Genomic DNA, 17,153 nt, shown 5'->3' with positions numbered 1-17,153 from the left:
CTACTTACTGTTATTTAGAGGTAGAAAGTTGCTCAAATACCACAAATGAATACTAATAACCCATCAGGGAGGTGGATTACCTAATTAGGTAAAATGACTAATCTCAGCTGTTTTTTATACCTTTTTAATCCACTATAGTTAAAAGTCTCACAAATACAAGACAAGTACCAGTACCTCATAATTGTATGTACAGTACTTGAATAGTAAGTAGTGTTGAATAATAGAAGTGGTGTACTTGACTGCAGTGTAAATCACTCCCAGTATGCTGTCGCTCAGTTCTGATGGGCTCCTTCAGCATAAGACATTACTTCCAGTGAACTCTCAGTCGATGGAGTACACGAGACCTTAATCTGTCTTTGTAGATTCTTATACAGGTATTTTTACATTACAACTTCTTAAGTGAACTCTTAACAGAAAAGAAACTGGTAATAGTTATAGCAGTGTTCTGTCCTGTACATTTAATTGGTGGTGAAATGTAATGAAATGTAAGTACATTTACACAAGCAGTGTACCAAAGTATCATTTTTGCTTGATCTTTACTTTTTGTCCATTTTATGCTACTTTATATTTTCACTCCATTTATCTGACAGCATGCAGATTAAGATTTTACATATAAAACATATGATCACCATTATAGCAAATCATAATAAAACATTGATGGGGTCTCTGCATAATACATATTTCTACTCGTGACACTTTAAGTACATTTGGATGTTAATGCTTGTGTTACATGAGTAACATTTTGAATATTATTGCTACTTTTACTGAAGAAAATCATCTGAATACTTCTGAAGTGCTCTCAGGGTGGGGCCAGGGAAAGTTTGGGTGTCCTTTCTTAAATGCCAGATGACCCCGAGCTGTGGGATAATTTAATTTCATTTAATTTTATAATGATGAGATGACTAATGAGATGACTAATGAGGGCGGCTGGCTCAGCTCTTCCCACTGTGGATGTTAGCAGTTTCACTGTTATGCAACACTACTAAATCATATCTGAGAACAAACATCAAGTGGGTTCTTCTTCTTCTTTTTTTGTAATATAATTTTCTTATTAGTGAAAATACAGGCAAAGTCCAATTGAACAGTGCATGTGTAGGAACGAAAATGCTTTTTCTGTATTTAACAGTTTTCAATAATAATAATTAAAACAAAACAGGAGAAAGAAAAACAGCAATGCTCAAAAAATCGTACAATGAACATTCCTTTGAAAAATGAAGTGGTTTCTTAGGACAATTTTTTATAACTATGATGCCTTTTTTTCACCCAACTTTATTGACAACAGTCAAACTCTAACAACAGTAACATACAAACACGTTTAAAGAACAAAAAGAAGAAACAAAGTACCAGGGGCTTCAGTCAGGACAAAAAAATGAAGTTTAAAAAAACATTGGGTAAAGGGATTGTGCAAAACTTTTTACATTCAGTAAAAGCAAAATCATACATAGGAGGAATAAGTAAGATTCCTAAGTAAGAGTACAGATTAATAATTAAGTAACATCAGTCGATAATTTTATATGTTTCAAATATTGTTTGGGTCTTTGTTGCTTTTCTATTCTTCAGCTTGACTGGAGAATTGTAATAAGGTTCAATCAATTAGAAATAAGGAAAAATTTCATTTTAATTTCATTTTATGTGAATGGAATTTGCCAAAAACTATAAACAGTTGGTGTTATGATGCATATTTGACAGCAGAAAATGCTGCCAGGTACATGGCAGCTCATAAATGTTGACCCCTGCCCTCCACCACGCCCCTCTTGCCCGACAGCGTCATTACGTCACTCTGCACTCTCGCAGCCATTTTACTCCGCGAAATAAACTTCAATCTCGTTGCTAGAGGAAAAAAAAACAAACACAGAAGACTATTCTGCTGACATTAATGGATATTTCACTGTGAACAACAGCCCGGACGCCTTCGGGGGTTTTCAGCTTTCATAATTCGGTAAGAGCCTGTGTTGTTTTTAGCATGTTAGCCTGTGTTAGCTAAACCGAGCTAACTAGCGAAAAATGTGAGGAGGTTGTTGTTTGTTGAGGAGCGTCCCGTGATGCGCAGGCAGAGACAGCAGATAAGGCTCGGTAAGACCACACAGGAAAACCACAGGGGACGAGTATTTGACCGTAAGATATGTTTTGTTGCCCTAGAAACGAGTATCGCCGTGTTTTATGGACGGCGCTGTCGGCAACTCACTCACCTGTCAGATTTAAAGTGTCTAGCCAACGTTAGCTTCTCCCACACCCACCCACTTCCACCACTAATACCACCAGTACCTCCTTAGGTTACTTAAATGTATTTTGCACTGTTCAATGTATTATGTATGTATTATATATCTTTGTACTGCGTGTTTATTTCAGCATGCATTCAAGAGCATGACATAACGTTACAGTATCGTTTTGAGGTGGCAACCCGGTTATCACCCAAGTCTGTTTCTAACCACGCACGCTGTGTAATGAGGCCCCCTCTAGCTTATGCACAGACCCGATGATGATGTCTGATTGCCCTCCGATCGATTGAAGCGAGGAAAGTGAGGCAGTGCGGCAGCAAATCCAAACAGGTCGGGGTCTGTGTGAGTCATAGTCGGGCAGGATGTGTGTTGGTTTCATTGGCGGCTTTATCCAGTCACAGTCTGTCACTGAAAAGTGTGAATTATTAGGGTAAACTTAAGCGCTATGGATATGGTTGGATGGCAAAGTAATTATCCCAAGGCTGTTAGTGTGTTTTGCTTATTTCAACCTCCCAGTGCAGTATTAGTTTGCAGGAAGACTGTCTGCTTGGACCAGTTCAGACAAGGCTTTCCATGTCTCTCTCCCTGTGGTGAGTTAAATGGAAATGAAACACAATATCACAATGTAGGCAGAGGCGTTTGTATTTAATAGGACTTGATCTTTGTCAAAATGTAGGTTAATATTAAAATGCTATATCAATCAAGCGATCACTCTTCTTTATTTATATAGCACCTCTCAAAGAAATCAAATGCAATTCAAAATGCTTTTCAAGAGATTGACAAAACATGGGATGTTTAAAAATAGATTTAGAGGCTGGCGTGGCAATTGTGCAATTCCACCCTGACAAAGAGGAACGAGACAAAATCCCTTACAGTATTGTCATGCTTTAATAACGCTCAGATCATATGCAGATGGACTCAATGTCCGTGTCAGGCAAAGAGCAAAGAGGCAAAGTGAATCACAGATATATATATATATATATAGTCATCCATCATGAAAGCTACAAACATTTCATCACTCCTAGAGGCAATTAAAATTGAGCAGCTAGCCCATTGTTTGTTACTTATCATGTTTCTTTCCTGGGCAGCCTCTGCACCCATCTGCTGAGAGGCCTTTGATACATTTTGCATCCGCTGGGAACAGTGGGCCGAGCGCCTTCTCAAACTCCCTTATCTGCACTTTAGCTTTGCCCTCTAAACATTTATTCTCTGTTCATACTACATCCACACTAATACATTTCTACTTTATAACAGCGTTTTAAAACAAAAAACAATCTCTGTCCACACGAGCCTTTTAGCAGCGTTTCAGAATTAATCACCGTCTTTACTAACACACCTGTTCACGTACGCTGGGCATGCACGGTGGGTGTAACCTCTGATAAAATTATCCCACCAGGGAGTCTTTGCACAGTCTTTCCACAGTTGCTTTATACTGTATGAAAAGCTTCTTTAGTTCATTAAATCCCTGCAGCATCTGAAGGCAGCAGGACTAATATGTTGATAAATCTGCAGGCTCTGAGAAGTGCCGTGCCGGAGCACAGTGCCGTTGTGCATGGCTGTTCACTGTGTTTATCCTCATTAAATCACCTGATGTCACCAGGCTGATGCAGTATAACCACACACACCTCTACACACATCAGACTGGTCAGTTATAACTTGATATTCTGCGAGATGTCAGGTTAGCAGAGCTCATCATAGCCTCTTTTCCAACTTTCTTTTTAGCAAAAGTAATGTTGCATGTTTTTATCCTTGAAATATATTGCAGTGCAAATGCTGTTGTTGTAACATTAATTACAAAGCTATGTGACCATGTACGAGGTGAAATACATTAGAATTATTGCTGAAATAGTGGCGGTCTGATATAATCATATAAACAGCTTTACCAAATCAATTTCTTATTATTACAGTTGAATGCAAAAGTTTTGGCACCCCTTACTTACTTCTTATGTCATAAATTGAGCAAAAAAAAAAGCCATCATTGTGGCATGAGCAAAAGTTTGGGCACCTTAAGGTTTCCAAAGTCTCAGATTATTTTTACAAGGTCTCAGACCTCAATCAGCTCGTTAGGCCTGAGGCATGTCAACAATTGTCATTAAGAAATGTCAGCTGGTGCCCATTTCAAAGCTTTACAAATACTCCTCGTGCAAACATTCAGCAACCATGTGTTGCTCTAAGCAGCTGTGTAAGACTGAAAATGAAAGTTATCGATGCCCACAATGCAGGGGAAGGCTACAGGAAGATAGCAAGACGTTTTCAGCTTGCGGTTTCCACAGTGCAAAACGATGGAAGAGATGGCAGTTTTAGGGAAACTGTGGAGGTCAAAATGAGATCTGGAAGATCAAGAAAACTCTCAGAGAGAACTGCTCGTATGCTGTTCAGAAAGGCAAATCAGTACCCCCATTTGACTGCAAAAAACCAGGAAGATTTAGCAGACTGAGGAGATGATTGCACAGACGATGCTTACACAAACAAGGCCTTTATGGAAGAGTCAGTAGAAGAAAGCATTACCTGCATCCACATCATAAAATCTAACATCAGAAGTATGCAATGGAACATCTACAGAAGCCTGATGTGTTTTAGAAACAAGTGTTGCGGACTGATGAAGTTAAAATAGAGCTCTTTTGCCACAATCAGCAAAGGTATGCTGGGAGGAAAAAAAGGAGCAGCATTTGATGAAAAGAACACCTTGCCAACTGTTAAGCATGGGGGTGGATCTATCATACTTTGGAGTTGTGTTGGAGCCAGTGGCACAGGAAACACTGCTAGGGTGGAGGGAAGAATGGATTCTACTAAATGCCAGCAAATTCAGGAAGCAAACATCACACCGTCTGTTAAAAAGCTGAAGCTGAAAAGAGGATGGCTTCCACAACAGGATAATGATCCTAAACTTACGTCAAAATCCAACATGGACTACGTCAAGATACGCCAGCTGAAGGTTATCTATCACAGATCCCTGACTTAAACATAATTGAAAATCTGTGAGTAGATCTTGAAAGAGCTATGTATGCAAGACGGTCTAAGAATATTGCAGAAATAGCAGTGCAAGGAAGAATGGGACTAAAACTCCAAATACAAGAATTGAAACACTTTTAGCTGGCTACAAAAAGTGTTATTTGTTAAGTGGTGCCCAAACTTTTGCATACAACTATATAGTAACTAACTGATGAAAAAAAACTACTCCATCTGTTTTTGGGTGCAGATTTGGGGTGATGTGTGCTCATGTTGTGATGCTCTCAACCATTTCCCCGAAGAAAAGCTTTTCGTTTGTTGAGCTGTCAACTGTGATTGGCACAGCTGTCTCAGAGCTATGAGAGCTGAGGTGTGACTGACTGAGAGAGTATTTAATAAACACTGCACCCGCTGATCTGTATTCACCCTCACTAACACTTTTTGCATGTAACGCTACCGCACACACATGAACCACAATAGCAGGTGTGCACAGAGATGCCAACACAGTCCATGTGCCTCCATGCTTGGCATTTATTATTCAAATTTCAAGTGAGGATGCAAAATATTAAACTGAGGGTGTAATGCATGCTTTTGCACCTTTAGTAGAACTGAGCCTGTCCGTGTCATAGTTTTCAAAAGTCTCCGTTTCCACCAATCCAGACTAAAATGCAATCCCGGAGAAGCTCCCTCAGCTTAAGACCACATGCTTAAGATTCAGAATAATTAAACATAGTGGAAATTAAACGTGATTACATGTGCAGTAATTAAAACATGGTTACATGTGCAGTAACCGTACTAACATGTGCTACAAAGATAATCAAACGTCATTATATGTGTAGTATGTGTCATCTCTCTCACAAGACTAATGCACAAAAAAAAGTTATTGAATAAGAAAACAATAAAATATGTGTAGTTAAGATAATAAAAGATAAATAATGAAAGATAATATCAGCAATATAATATAAACAGTAAATATAGATAAGATCATATAAACAGTAAAAAAATAAAATTATGAAATACTTTACAAAATTAATAGATTATAGTAAAACAGTAAAATGTTAATAGAATAAAATAAACAATAATGATGTTAATAAATAAAATAAGTATATATAACAAACCATAAAATGATAAAACACCAGGTAAAAGCCAGGTTTTTAGTTCAGTTATAGAAGCGGATTCATGTCAGGGTGTTTGTGTCTTGACTGACATTCAAGGGTTATCCGCCCACAGAAAAGCTGCATCCAATCTGGGCAGTTTATTCAGATTTGTGTTCATTTCTCAGAAACTACTTTACATAACAAGCCTCCATAACTCATCGTCGCAGGCAGCACTTGCTGACTTGTGTCTGTTTAGTCAAAGGCTGTTTCTATGCAGCTGCAGGAATGGTTTTCCTTTTCTTAGGAATTATGGCATCCAGTCAAGTAACACCTTGTTTTTTGTTTGTCCAATCCTTTTGTGCCTTTTTTCTTTTTTTTTTAGACGATCTTTTAAGCAAAGTCCACAAAGGCAGCCAGGAAGGAAGCAACACCACATGTGTCTGTGGGAACAGAGCAGAGCACTGAGACTCTAGTGAATAAGCCACAGTGATGTCATCACTTCTGTCTTATCTCTGGATAAAAGCAGACATTTTTGTTGGACAAGACTCGATCTATTTAAGGCTCAAAATAGCCGACTCAAACTGTGGTTTGGCACAGAGTGGTTCTCATGCTGTGTGCTCCCATATGTGTGGGTTTGGTATGTTTATGGTACATTTGTACAGAAGCTCTCACATGGTTACAGCGGGGATTAGTTAAGGTGATGTGAATAGTGTAAATACGCCTACAATTATTTATGATGACATATAGCATTACATCACAATATAACATGCGTAATTAGATGTGAAGTGCTTAGTAATATGTCATTTTAATGTTATTTTCAACATTCCTCTGTTCGTATCAGATTGAATTTTGTGAGATTTTATTCCATTGAGACTCTCAGTCATTGAGGACAGAAGATATTTTGTTTTTAGAACTGACATTTAAATTCTAGTTGCAACATCAGCAAAACTCTATCAGTGATTCATCATGATGTGTTATTTTTCATAGTCAGTTGTTAATGTTGTGTTTATGTCTGTGACCAGAAACCAGACCACCTTGACTGTTCATGGTTTATTAGCTCTCAGACTGAGGCTGCAGTTATCAGTTAACTCATACTGTCAGTTGAGTGAATGTGTGTGAGTGCCTGTGGGTCCTTTATCACCGGAAGGCTTCAGAGCCAGCTCTATTGTAGTAGAGCTGACCCACGACCTATTCTCGTCAGTACACAGAGACTAGGAAGGGGTGGCGTCTCTCTGTTTGTTGCTGTTCTGGGTACATAACTCTGCACCGTGCAGTCCCTATTCCCTCGAATGGCTGCACAATTATCGGTTTTCATTTGCTTAAGTATCTAGTTGGTCTTTGCCTTAAATGTTTCCACGTACAAGGTTGCATCAATTTCATTCCAGTGTTTCCCCTATAATTAAACAGGTCGCCGCCTGGGAAACTCTTGGTTGTGTAGCTCCTTTAAGAAACAGAGCAGTGCGTAAGTGTATGGTTGAGCGAGTGCAAGCGGAGGAAAAGGTTAGCAGTAAGTTGTCACTATGTAAACCACAGGCTACAGTGTGTCAGTCCATAAATGCTGCAGCTTCTCAAGAAAAGTCTCATCTGTTGTTTCACCAACTGCTGGAAAAGTAAAGGGGATTAGCTCCAAAGTTAGCGACAATGGGTTAGCCTAACCTGACCAGGCTCACTTAAGGTGGACCAGCTATTCTCATTTTAGTGTCAATCTCGGCTGCTCCTAGACAGAGAACGAAGAAATGTCTGGCTGCTGAGCCTCTCCCGAGTTGTGCACCTCTCCCCCTCGCCGCCACCACTGCCGCTGCCACCCCCAGAGCAGTCAACATAGGGGAAACACCGCATTCAGTGCCATCAGCCTTCAGATCAGCAAGATGTTCCCGGCAGAGCATTGTAAAGACTTGCTACCTGCATTGCATGTAGGCCTTTTAAGGCTGTGAGAGACAAAGAACAGCCTCAGGGGCCTGACGCACCTAAACACATACTGCAGAAATGTCACTCAAATGATAACCTGGTTGAGCTTCCTGCAATGCAGATAGGCATTCAAAATGATTAAACTTGAGCTACTTTATTGTTTTCAGTGAATCAGAGAATCCATCCTGGTTCATCAGGCCTGGTCTGAGATGCTAGCATCATGGGACATTACAGAATGAGCTCTTCACTGAGCATTGGTGGTGTGGAGAAGTTGTTTCACAACACCATCAAAGTCTGTTGGGCAATGGCACTGTCACTGTCTCATAAGTAAAACACGTCATTTAGAAGTCTCTTGTGATGTATTTTTAGCCTCTCTAGTGAGAGCGTGGGGCTCTGAGGATGGCATCGTCTGTCAGTTTGTTGGGTCTTTTGGTGGTGGTGGCACATAGACTTTATGGACCCTTAAATTTTCCCTTTAGTCGTGCCGTTCATGGTGAAAGATCCTTTCAAATAGTCAGATAAGGCTAGTCCACATCACCAAATTTTTTTTGACTCTCCAAAGCAACAATTTGACAAATACAAGCCTAAGACAAATGTGACAAGCAGGCATTTTTCACAGGAACGGCATAGGTGTTGAAAGTGGGCCGGGCCGAGATTAAGACCAGAGCTCCTCTCTCACAATCCTCACTGCTGACCTGCACCTATTGTCTCTGTGATGGTATTTATCAGGGTCTTCTTCTCTCTCCCTTCTTCCTAAGCCTGTTTCTCTGTCATCTCCACTAACTGTACAAACGCCGATTGACAAATGGAAGGACTTTTCATTCCTGACGGCGTTGCTAAAGTTTTCCCTTCTGTGATAACTTTCTTCATTCATCTGTCTTAATAACACGTCGAGCGGACCAGATGACAGCTTGTTGGCAATGTGTGTATCAAGAAAAAAAAAAGACAAGGGGGAAGGGAAGGGTTCAGTTGTTAATATCTCTGTGGTTGCATGGTACAGTGTCGATGATTGACAGAAGCGTGGGCCGCAGCAGTGATCAGCATCACCTGTGTCCAGATTTTAAATACCAAACACACCCCGTGGCAGATAAACACACTACTACTCTGACTGGCCATTTGACAAATCAGTGAACTGTACAAAGCTACTTATAGCAGTCAGCTGGTCTTTTTTTTTTTGTTGTTGTTGTTGAGACCTGTGTTTAGCCCACCTTTGACGCTGGTAGTGTGTTTACTTGTGTGTGTCGTGTATTACCCTTTGATGAAACACATGGTACTTGTTGCCCATGCCATTAAAAGAACAGTCTAGTGCAGAGCAACACGCAGTGCCTGCCATCTGGATCTGCTCTTTGATTCCGCGGGGGCAGCGCCGATGTTTATCCCACAACGCCTCGTCGGCCGTGACAGTTGTTTGTTCCTTCCTCCCTCTTTCATTGCCCCCTTTCTCTCTCTCTCACTCACGTGTTCGCCCAACCTCGTTCACCCCTTTTTACTTTGCCCCCCAACACATATATACACACACACACACACACACACACAGCATGCAGCGCTACGTCTGTTGGAATGCGACCCTCGCTTCATTTGTCTTGTCTTTCACTCTCGCCCGTGAAGTTTCTGACGCAGGTTTTTGAAGGTCAATACAGATTTTTTTTTTTTCCATCTTGTCCATGCTTTTTTGTGTCAGTAGGTAAGCCTGTAAGCGTTTGAGCATTCATCTCCCTAAGACTTGTTTTACAGGTTAAAAATACTGTATTACTAGTGAAAAGGTTAATTTTTTTCCACAGTCTATATGACGCTGTTGTTGGAGGATCTTACCACTACACAAACTCTATAAGAGATACGTAGTACAAGAGAATTATCTGCCCAGAGTGTCAGTAAATTGAAACATCAATCTAACCCAAATCCAGTTATCTTCTTCGTAACCTAAGCACATTTGCTGAAGTGGCCTGAAAGCTTCTGAGTGTGTGCGCAGTTGTGATTGATTCGTATTCTGAGAGTCTCTCCCTCAGACTGCAGTGTGTTGCTACAGCTCTTTAGTAATCACTACCAAGAGTTTCTATTGTCTCTGCATGGATGCACCACCATTGTCATAGAGACCACACCGCAGGTTTTCCTAGCAACCTGTGAACATCAATTTTCAGACCTCGATGCATCCTTGAGTGTCGGCTAGTTTCATTCAGGCATCTTTAAGTGGTACTTATGATCCGTTTTATTCTCTACTTATCTTCAAACACACCTATTCAAGTGACACCAGCGTCTGATTCCCAAATTAGCTGTTGTGTTATTGTTTTAATGCACTTAAATTTTCTAAGCATAATAAGTATGCCATTAGCTTGAGATAGTTGTTCCCCAGTTTCATATCTTTTTCAATTTTTTCCTTTTTAAAATGTATTCCATTGGCAGTGTGTCTTTGCCCTAATGCCATGTATAAAAGCCAATGTTTTAGTGTTTTAGTGGTCGAGCATCTTTTGGTTTTACTTTAAGAAAACTGTTTTAAATTTCTATTGACAAAAGCTATTTGTTTAGGATAAACGAACCAGAAATAGCCAACAGGGCAGGACAGAAATAGAAGAGCATTTGCGACAGAAGCTCATTTTAAAAACATAAAAGCAAATGGAAAAGACAGCACAGTGCGAGGCACAGATGTGCAGAGTAGTAACGCCACAGGAATGAGCGCCCAGTATCACAGATGCCACCAAAAAGAAAAATGAAAAACCTGGATTATCACTTTCAGCCCTGGTTTGAGTTCAGATAGATTGCTAGCTTTATGGTATTTACGACAGATCTATTCTCTGTCTTACCAGGTCTGACTCCATGGCTTAGTGTGACTGTTGACAGAATCTAGCCCTGACATCTCTGTCCTCCGTCCCTTGCTGTCCCCTGCTACTAAAGGTAAGCATGAACTCATCGACTAAAGAGAATTATTATTATTGACTGACAAACAAATGGTGTCCAATGGCCAACTTTGACTTTCTGTTTTATCTGACAGATACATAAACAGAAAGGAAAGTTGTTTCTGTGTGTAACCAGCTGTTCTGGCTCTAAATCTGTATTTGAGGAACTACTATAAAGGGAAATCCAGGGAACTTACCAATACACTTTTGACCTTGCCTAGAAAATTCAAAGAAAAAGACCTCACAGTGTATGATGTGCTATTTGACATTGCTATTACTAAAGATGCTGTTACTGGATATCTGTTACTGAAGTTCTGTCACAAAAAACCACTGACGTTGAACTGTTGAACATCAAGGCCTCAATTACTTCTTTAGCTTTGTGTTTTCGTAGCACTTAATCATCATTAGGGGGCCACAAAGTGGATGTGGGTCAGAAGCCAAGTTTTGAAGAGTGGGGGAACTTTGCACTGTCGGACAGATTCAACTTGTACAATTTAGATTAAGGCTAGGGCTGTACCCAACTCAGAACTTTGTCAGTCGAATCGGATTTAGCTGTTGAATACGAAGATTCGACTATTCCTAAGAATTCCTTTTCTTTTTTTCATATAGACCATCTGGCAATCAGAAAATCCACTGGCATGAGTTTCAGTGACGATTTCAACCATGTCAACATCATCAAATGCAACAGAGTCATAGGAACATATTTTTGAGCATTTAAAAATCAATAAAAAACAGCTGCATATGATGCAAGATTTGAGTTGCGGCCTATTTGAATTGCTGACATATAATCTTTGGCTGCCATATGGATTTGTTGGAATAATGAGTCAGGCAGTACACATGTATTTCTGTTGAAATCAAGCTCTTATAGCCTATTTTTTTATGACACTTTAATCATCAACAACAATGTGTAAATGAATAAACAAATAAAACAGTTTTAAATAAATTCATGGCATTGTCTGCTTTGAAGTAATGACTTCTCATCTTCAACAGGATAGCCTTATTAGGCTACAGTATTTCTCTTTAAACAAAAAATAAATAAATCCTAAGTGTAAGCCAATAAATAAACAAATTGAACAGTTGCAGTTTAAGATTTGACTGACCAAAAAAAAAAACCGACTGCACAGCTTGAGTCTCAGTGGACTGGGGGGGTCTCCAGCAGATGATTTGACTCATTGACTTTGAGGGGGCAGCTCTAATTAAGGCTGAAATTCCCCATCTGTGTCCCGTCATTTCCTGTCATTTCTGTTATGATCTAAAAAAGATTTGAAAAATATTCTTGAGAATTTATCCGTGTTTAATTTAATTTTTTTTTTTTTTTAAACATGAAAATAAAAAATAAGTTAATAGAAAGCAACTGACAATCAGATCAGCTCATAATCAGCAGCTTGTTTGCATTTTGTTCTCACTTTTGTCACCACTTTCTATTTATAGGAGAATATTCTAAACTCTGCTTGTTGAAGAAGACTTCATTTACTGTAAAATGTGGTGATCACTGTTTATTCAAATACAACCGCATTTGCTAGGATGATAAAAACAAAACTGTATGAAAATCAGTGTAAGCTATTGTCTGTGAAAAATGGTAAAGTCAAATAAGATAAGCTTTATGTATAGCGTACAGCAGAAATACAGTGTACCGTACATGTTTGTGAAATGATGTCTTTACTTGAAAGCAAGGATGGAACATAGTTTACTTTTTATGTGGTAGGAAAAGGAGAAGAAAGAAAGAGAAAAGAGTATAGGCTTTAGGATTTGTTGTGTTTGGATGTATTACTCAGCATCAGCGTTTAGAAACCAGAAGGAACAACATGTGTTTTAACCAAAAGTGGCTGAGTCCACTTATGTCCCATAGTGCCAAAGACATTAGTGGGTCATGTAATGCCTTTGGCACTTTTAAGAGCCTACAGGGAGAAATACAGGCAGCCATAGGAGCATAGTAAGTCTCAGCCAAAAGCAACACATCAGGATGGTTAGTAAAGAGTGCTTAGGTCCTAGCAGGGATAGATGTGGGTGCTGCTGGAGAACGATAAATAGCATACATACTCCAACTAAGCAGTCTGTCATCTGCCAGTTAAAAGACTGTTGGGAAGCCATGGATACTAAATTGTTTGTTTTGCTCCCCGAAATGTTTCCGTTCCCTTCGTTTGAAACCACCACGGCGACGTCATATTCCAGATCATGAAGCCTGTCTGAACAGAGAGAACATTCATGCACAAACTGGCGTTGTTTCTCATGAGCAGCGGTTTGAAGTGATTATTCAGTATAATAGCCAACCCTGCTCGTTTAATGAATAATTTGGGCTGGGACTGAGCTCTTCCAGATGGCTGAAATGAAATGCCACCCTTAGCATTTCACCAGTTGGGTGAAGTAGTCATACCAGCAGCATGATTATTATTATTCTGAATTACTGGTGTTTTTTTGAGAGTCCTCAAAATATCCCAGAGTGATGTATTCCTCATGTGAAAGTTAGTTTTTTTTTTTCTAACTCCTCATTCTCTTTCCCTTTTCCTTGTATCCACACAGGTAGCAACGAGACATAACCTAACCCACCCTGTTGCTTGCCTGGGACCCCCCCCCCGCCCCAGACCATCCCCAATCCTCTGTAGAGGCAGGATGGAGCCCCAGGCTTCCCAGGGGATGCTAGTAGCAGAGGGGGATTGTGGGACAACGAGTCTGCTGGTGCCCAGTCCCCAGAGCGAGGCGGTGACCCATGAGTTGGAGGAGCTGTCGCTACAGCCCACACAGAGCCTACCTCCACTCAATGAACGCAAAAACGGTAAGGACATGCTGCTGTACAGGCCTGTCATGATATGCTAGAAGGCCACCGTGTTGAAAGAGTGACCAACAAAAGATTTCAATTTCCATAAAACTTTTTGCACAAAAACATTTTAATGAGGAAGAAGATATAGAAACGGGTGATACTTAATTAGTCACAAAGTAGAGAATAAATATTTCTTTCTTACCAAGAGTAAGCTCAGCTTGCTAGCTCAGTAACTAAAGGATAAGACCACCAATTTTCCTTATTTTTCCTATTGTCAACAAATCTCATGTGCCGTTGTTGTCCTAAAATGCATCAGGGAGCCACACTGCTTCACTGGGTGATATGTTCCTTCGTCACAAAGTTTTGGGCTTGGTAATTTGTTAGCTTGTTGTGCTACATATCACAGCCTCTTGACTTTGTGCTACATTATACATTTCTCAAAGAACTTTATTCCAGAGTCAAGAGGTTGTGATATGTAGCACAACAAGCTAGCAAAACTCTGTAAACAAAACCACATTCCCACATGTGCAGGGGTCACTGCCTTACTCGGAACTACTCTCTGGAGAGTGAAAATGTGATCGCTGGTATTAGTCTTTGAGGCAGTTTCTAAACAAACTACAGTAGCCTTTGGGGTGAAGGAACATGTCACTCAGTTCAGCAGTGTGGCTCAATGACGTGTTTAGTAGTTTTTGGACAACAATGGAGCTCTACGGCACAGAGGAATATGATATATCAGGCTTTGGATCCACACACAATACCTGTAAGTAGGATGAGTTCATTGTTGGTTTGGCTTTGCATATGAGATTTATTGAGAATAAGAAAAATATAGAAAATCACCAACCTTATTCTAACACATTATATCTTGTTGGTTTCATTTGTAGAAAAACTGAACTGTAAAAACAATTCGTCCTGCAGCCCAGTTTTGCCATTAATGCCTCTGTAAGTAAAAGGTCTACACCCACTTAATTAATGCAGTTACTCGTGCACACAGGCACGTACTCCCAGAATCAACTTATCAGTTTGGTCATAGATATGAGTCCTCAGCTCCTGAAACCTCCATCAGCTTCTATTATATGTTTGTTCTGCACAGGGAAATTATCCTAGCCAGCCTGCACTTTAGCTTCTCATCACCATCACAATGTTGGTGTTGTTTTGGCAGCCACATGAGACCAACTCAAATAGTGATGGATGGGTATGCCACTAGCAGGCTGAGGGAGCGGGTTAGATTCACTGCTGCCTTTGCCAGTTCCTAATCATGGCTTAGATGCTGAAGGGAGATCAGCTAGTCAGTCAGTCAGTCCAGTCACTGTGATGTTAATCACCATGCTCAGAAATGTCTGATTTGTCAGATGCAGTGAACAAATGCAGGGTGTTTAGCTGGAGCTGTTCCAGTTTGGATTAAACATGTTTTGGATAAATGTAGGATTCTGCGCTGTCGTGCTGCGGTCTGCAGGAGAGCGCAGTAAAACTTCTTGACGGTGGAAAATTTCTGTGGAATGTCAACAGTAGTAGCACCCACTCATCATCTTGGCTTTTGTCATTTCCCCTCCCGTGAGAACACACACCTCATACTTTCCACCCTGTAAGCCATCTCCAGCACTCTGCCAACCGCAGAGTCCCCTCTCTCATATTGGTTTTAACGTGCAGGTGTTAATCTGTCTACCGTCATGACAGATATGAGTGTCTGAGGCCAGTTTAGCTGTGTGGAGGCTGCAGCTCAGAGAGTCTGGAGGACTGCTCCATCAGCAGAGTAGGGTATTGAGACTGAAGTTGTTGTTGACAGGGAATAAAGGTCGGGTTATGCTAGAAAAGAAGTAGTTCGTACGGCAAAAATGTTCATACCTGTTTCGAACAGCCAAATTTGAAGACATAGAGAGAAATAAAATGAGATAATAGTTTGAATAATGGCGCACATTTTCAGACAGTATTTCCTGGAAGGCGTTCATGGTTTGTACACATGATAAGTAATAGAAATAGCTGTGTAACAAATGAAAAAAGAAAGCAAGGGAGAGAAGGTCAAACCCTGCTCACTTTCTCACCTTTTTCACATTTGTCAGTTTTGGAAAGTTACAGAAATTGTCAGACATAGACCCCTCCAATTACTTCTTTGAAAATGTGTTGAGAGGGAGGGGGTTTCCGAAGCTATTCGACAAGCACTTCTGATGGTGTATACTGGCGCCTTAAGAGTCTGGCCAGTAAAATGCAGCTCATACACTGAAATCTACAAGGTGACTCCTCGTGACAAGTGGAACCAAACTGAATTTCATGTGTAAAATCGACGGAATGCCCCTTTAAGGAAAACCCCTAATGTTATTGTAGACTACTCTGTCAGTCGCTGTTGATTACAATGAATGTTTGGATTTCCACATGATAATTGATTTACTTGCCAAGTTGACTAGTGGAGGCAAAACAGAGTTTTGAGAAAGTTTCACTTTTTAAAATAATGTTTGCTGAGTAACTGCTTTTAATGTTGTACAGTAAGTCCATCGTAACCGCAGCTGTCATATTTGAATTATTTTTAGAATTCAGTCCTTAGTCAGAGGTTCAGAAAATAGGCCAAAGTCATGGGAGGGTGCACACCCCCTCGCTGTTTCCACTATTCAGGTTTAGCAATGTGTTTGAACTTTAGTGTTTGGGTGACAGAGTTCTGTTATAACTCAGAAACATGTGTTCATCCAGAATGTCTCACACATACACACACGCATATCATAGACCTGCTGTGAGGTCTCATGCGTAAGCGAGATTGTTTATGTTAGTGGGGCAGTAGTGTCAGTTTTGTATTCTTAATCCTAACTCATTACTTTAATATGACCAGAATACATTAGAACTGAAACAATAATTAGATTAACTCTTATCGACCGAAAATCTGCAACAATTGTGATAATTGATTTATCATTTAAGTCATTTTTTAAAGTAAAAATATCCAAAATATAATGTTTCCAGCTTCTCAAATATGAGAATGCGGTGCTTTTAAATGATAGTGAACTGAATCTCTTTGAGTTTAGACTGTTGGTTGAACCAAGTGATTCATCGATTAATGGAGAAAAGAAGCACTTCATTCAGTCTGTTATACCACTCGTTTATTGCTTCACTAATTTCTTTAGCTATGTGGCATTGGGTTGAGCTGTTGAATTAGTTTTATATCCATTAATTAAGATATTATTAAAAAGCTTTCTGTCCCTCACTGATAGCAAGTGAAATGCAGACACATTTATCTGCGATTCCGTGTATCCTCTGCGGACTTGCTGAGTGCGTGTGTGTGTGTGTATAAACAGCTCGTCGTATCTACCCATCACCCTGGCTTGTTAAGGTCACAGGTCAGGATGTGTTT

The 17,153-nt window shown here is 40.0% G+C and overlaps 1 protein-coding gene across 2 annotated transcripts in view; it reads left to right on the top strand.

Annotated features, from left to right (window-relative positions):
• Positions 1-1,749: 1,749 nt before the first annotated feature.
• mrtfba (myocardin related transcription factor Ba) overlaps positions 1,750-17,153 on the top strand; it is a 29,108-nt gene continuing 13,704 nt past the window's right edge. For both annotated transcript variants that reach the window (XM_042397159.1, XM_042397158.1), the window contains exons 1-3: positions 1,750-1,939; positions 10,975-11,062; positions 13,585-13,837. In XM_042397159.1, coding sequence (XP_042253093.1) covers positions 13,675-13,837 — 163 coding nt within the window. In that variant the 5' untranslated portion in view covers positions 1,750-1,939; positions 10,975-11,062; positions 13,585-13,674. The remainder of the gene's footprint in view (positions 1,940-10,974; positions 11,063-13,584; positions 13,838-17,153) is intronic.

The sequence above is a fragment of the Thunnus maccoyii genome, chromosome 20 (assembly GCF_910596095.1).
Source record: "Thunnus maccoyii chromosome 20, fThuMac1.1, whole genome shotgun sequence".
Taxonomy (NCBI): domain Eukaryota; kingdom Metazoa; phylum Chordata; class Actinopteri; order Scombriformes; family Scombridae; genus Thunnus; species Thunnus maccoyii.
This window is presented reverse-complemented; position numbering and strand designations above follow the sequence as displayed.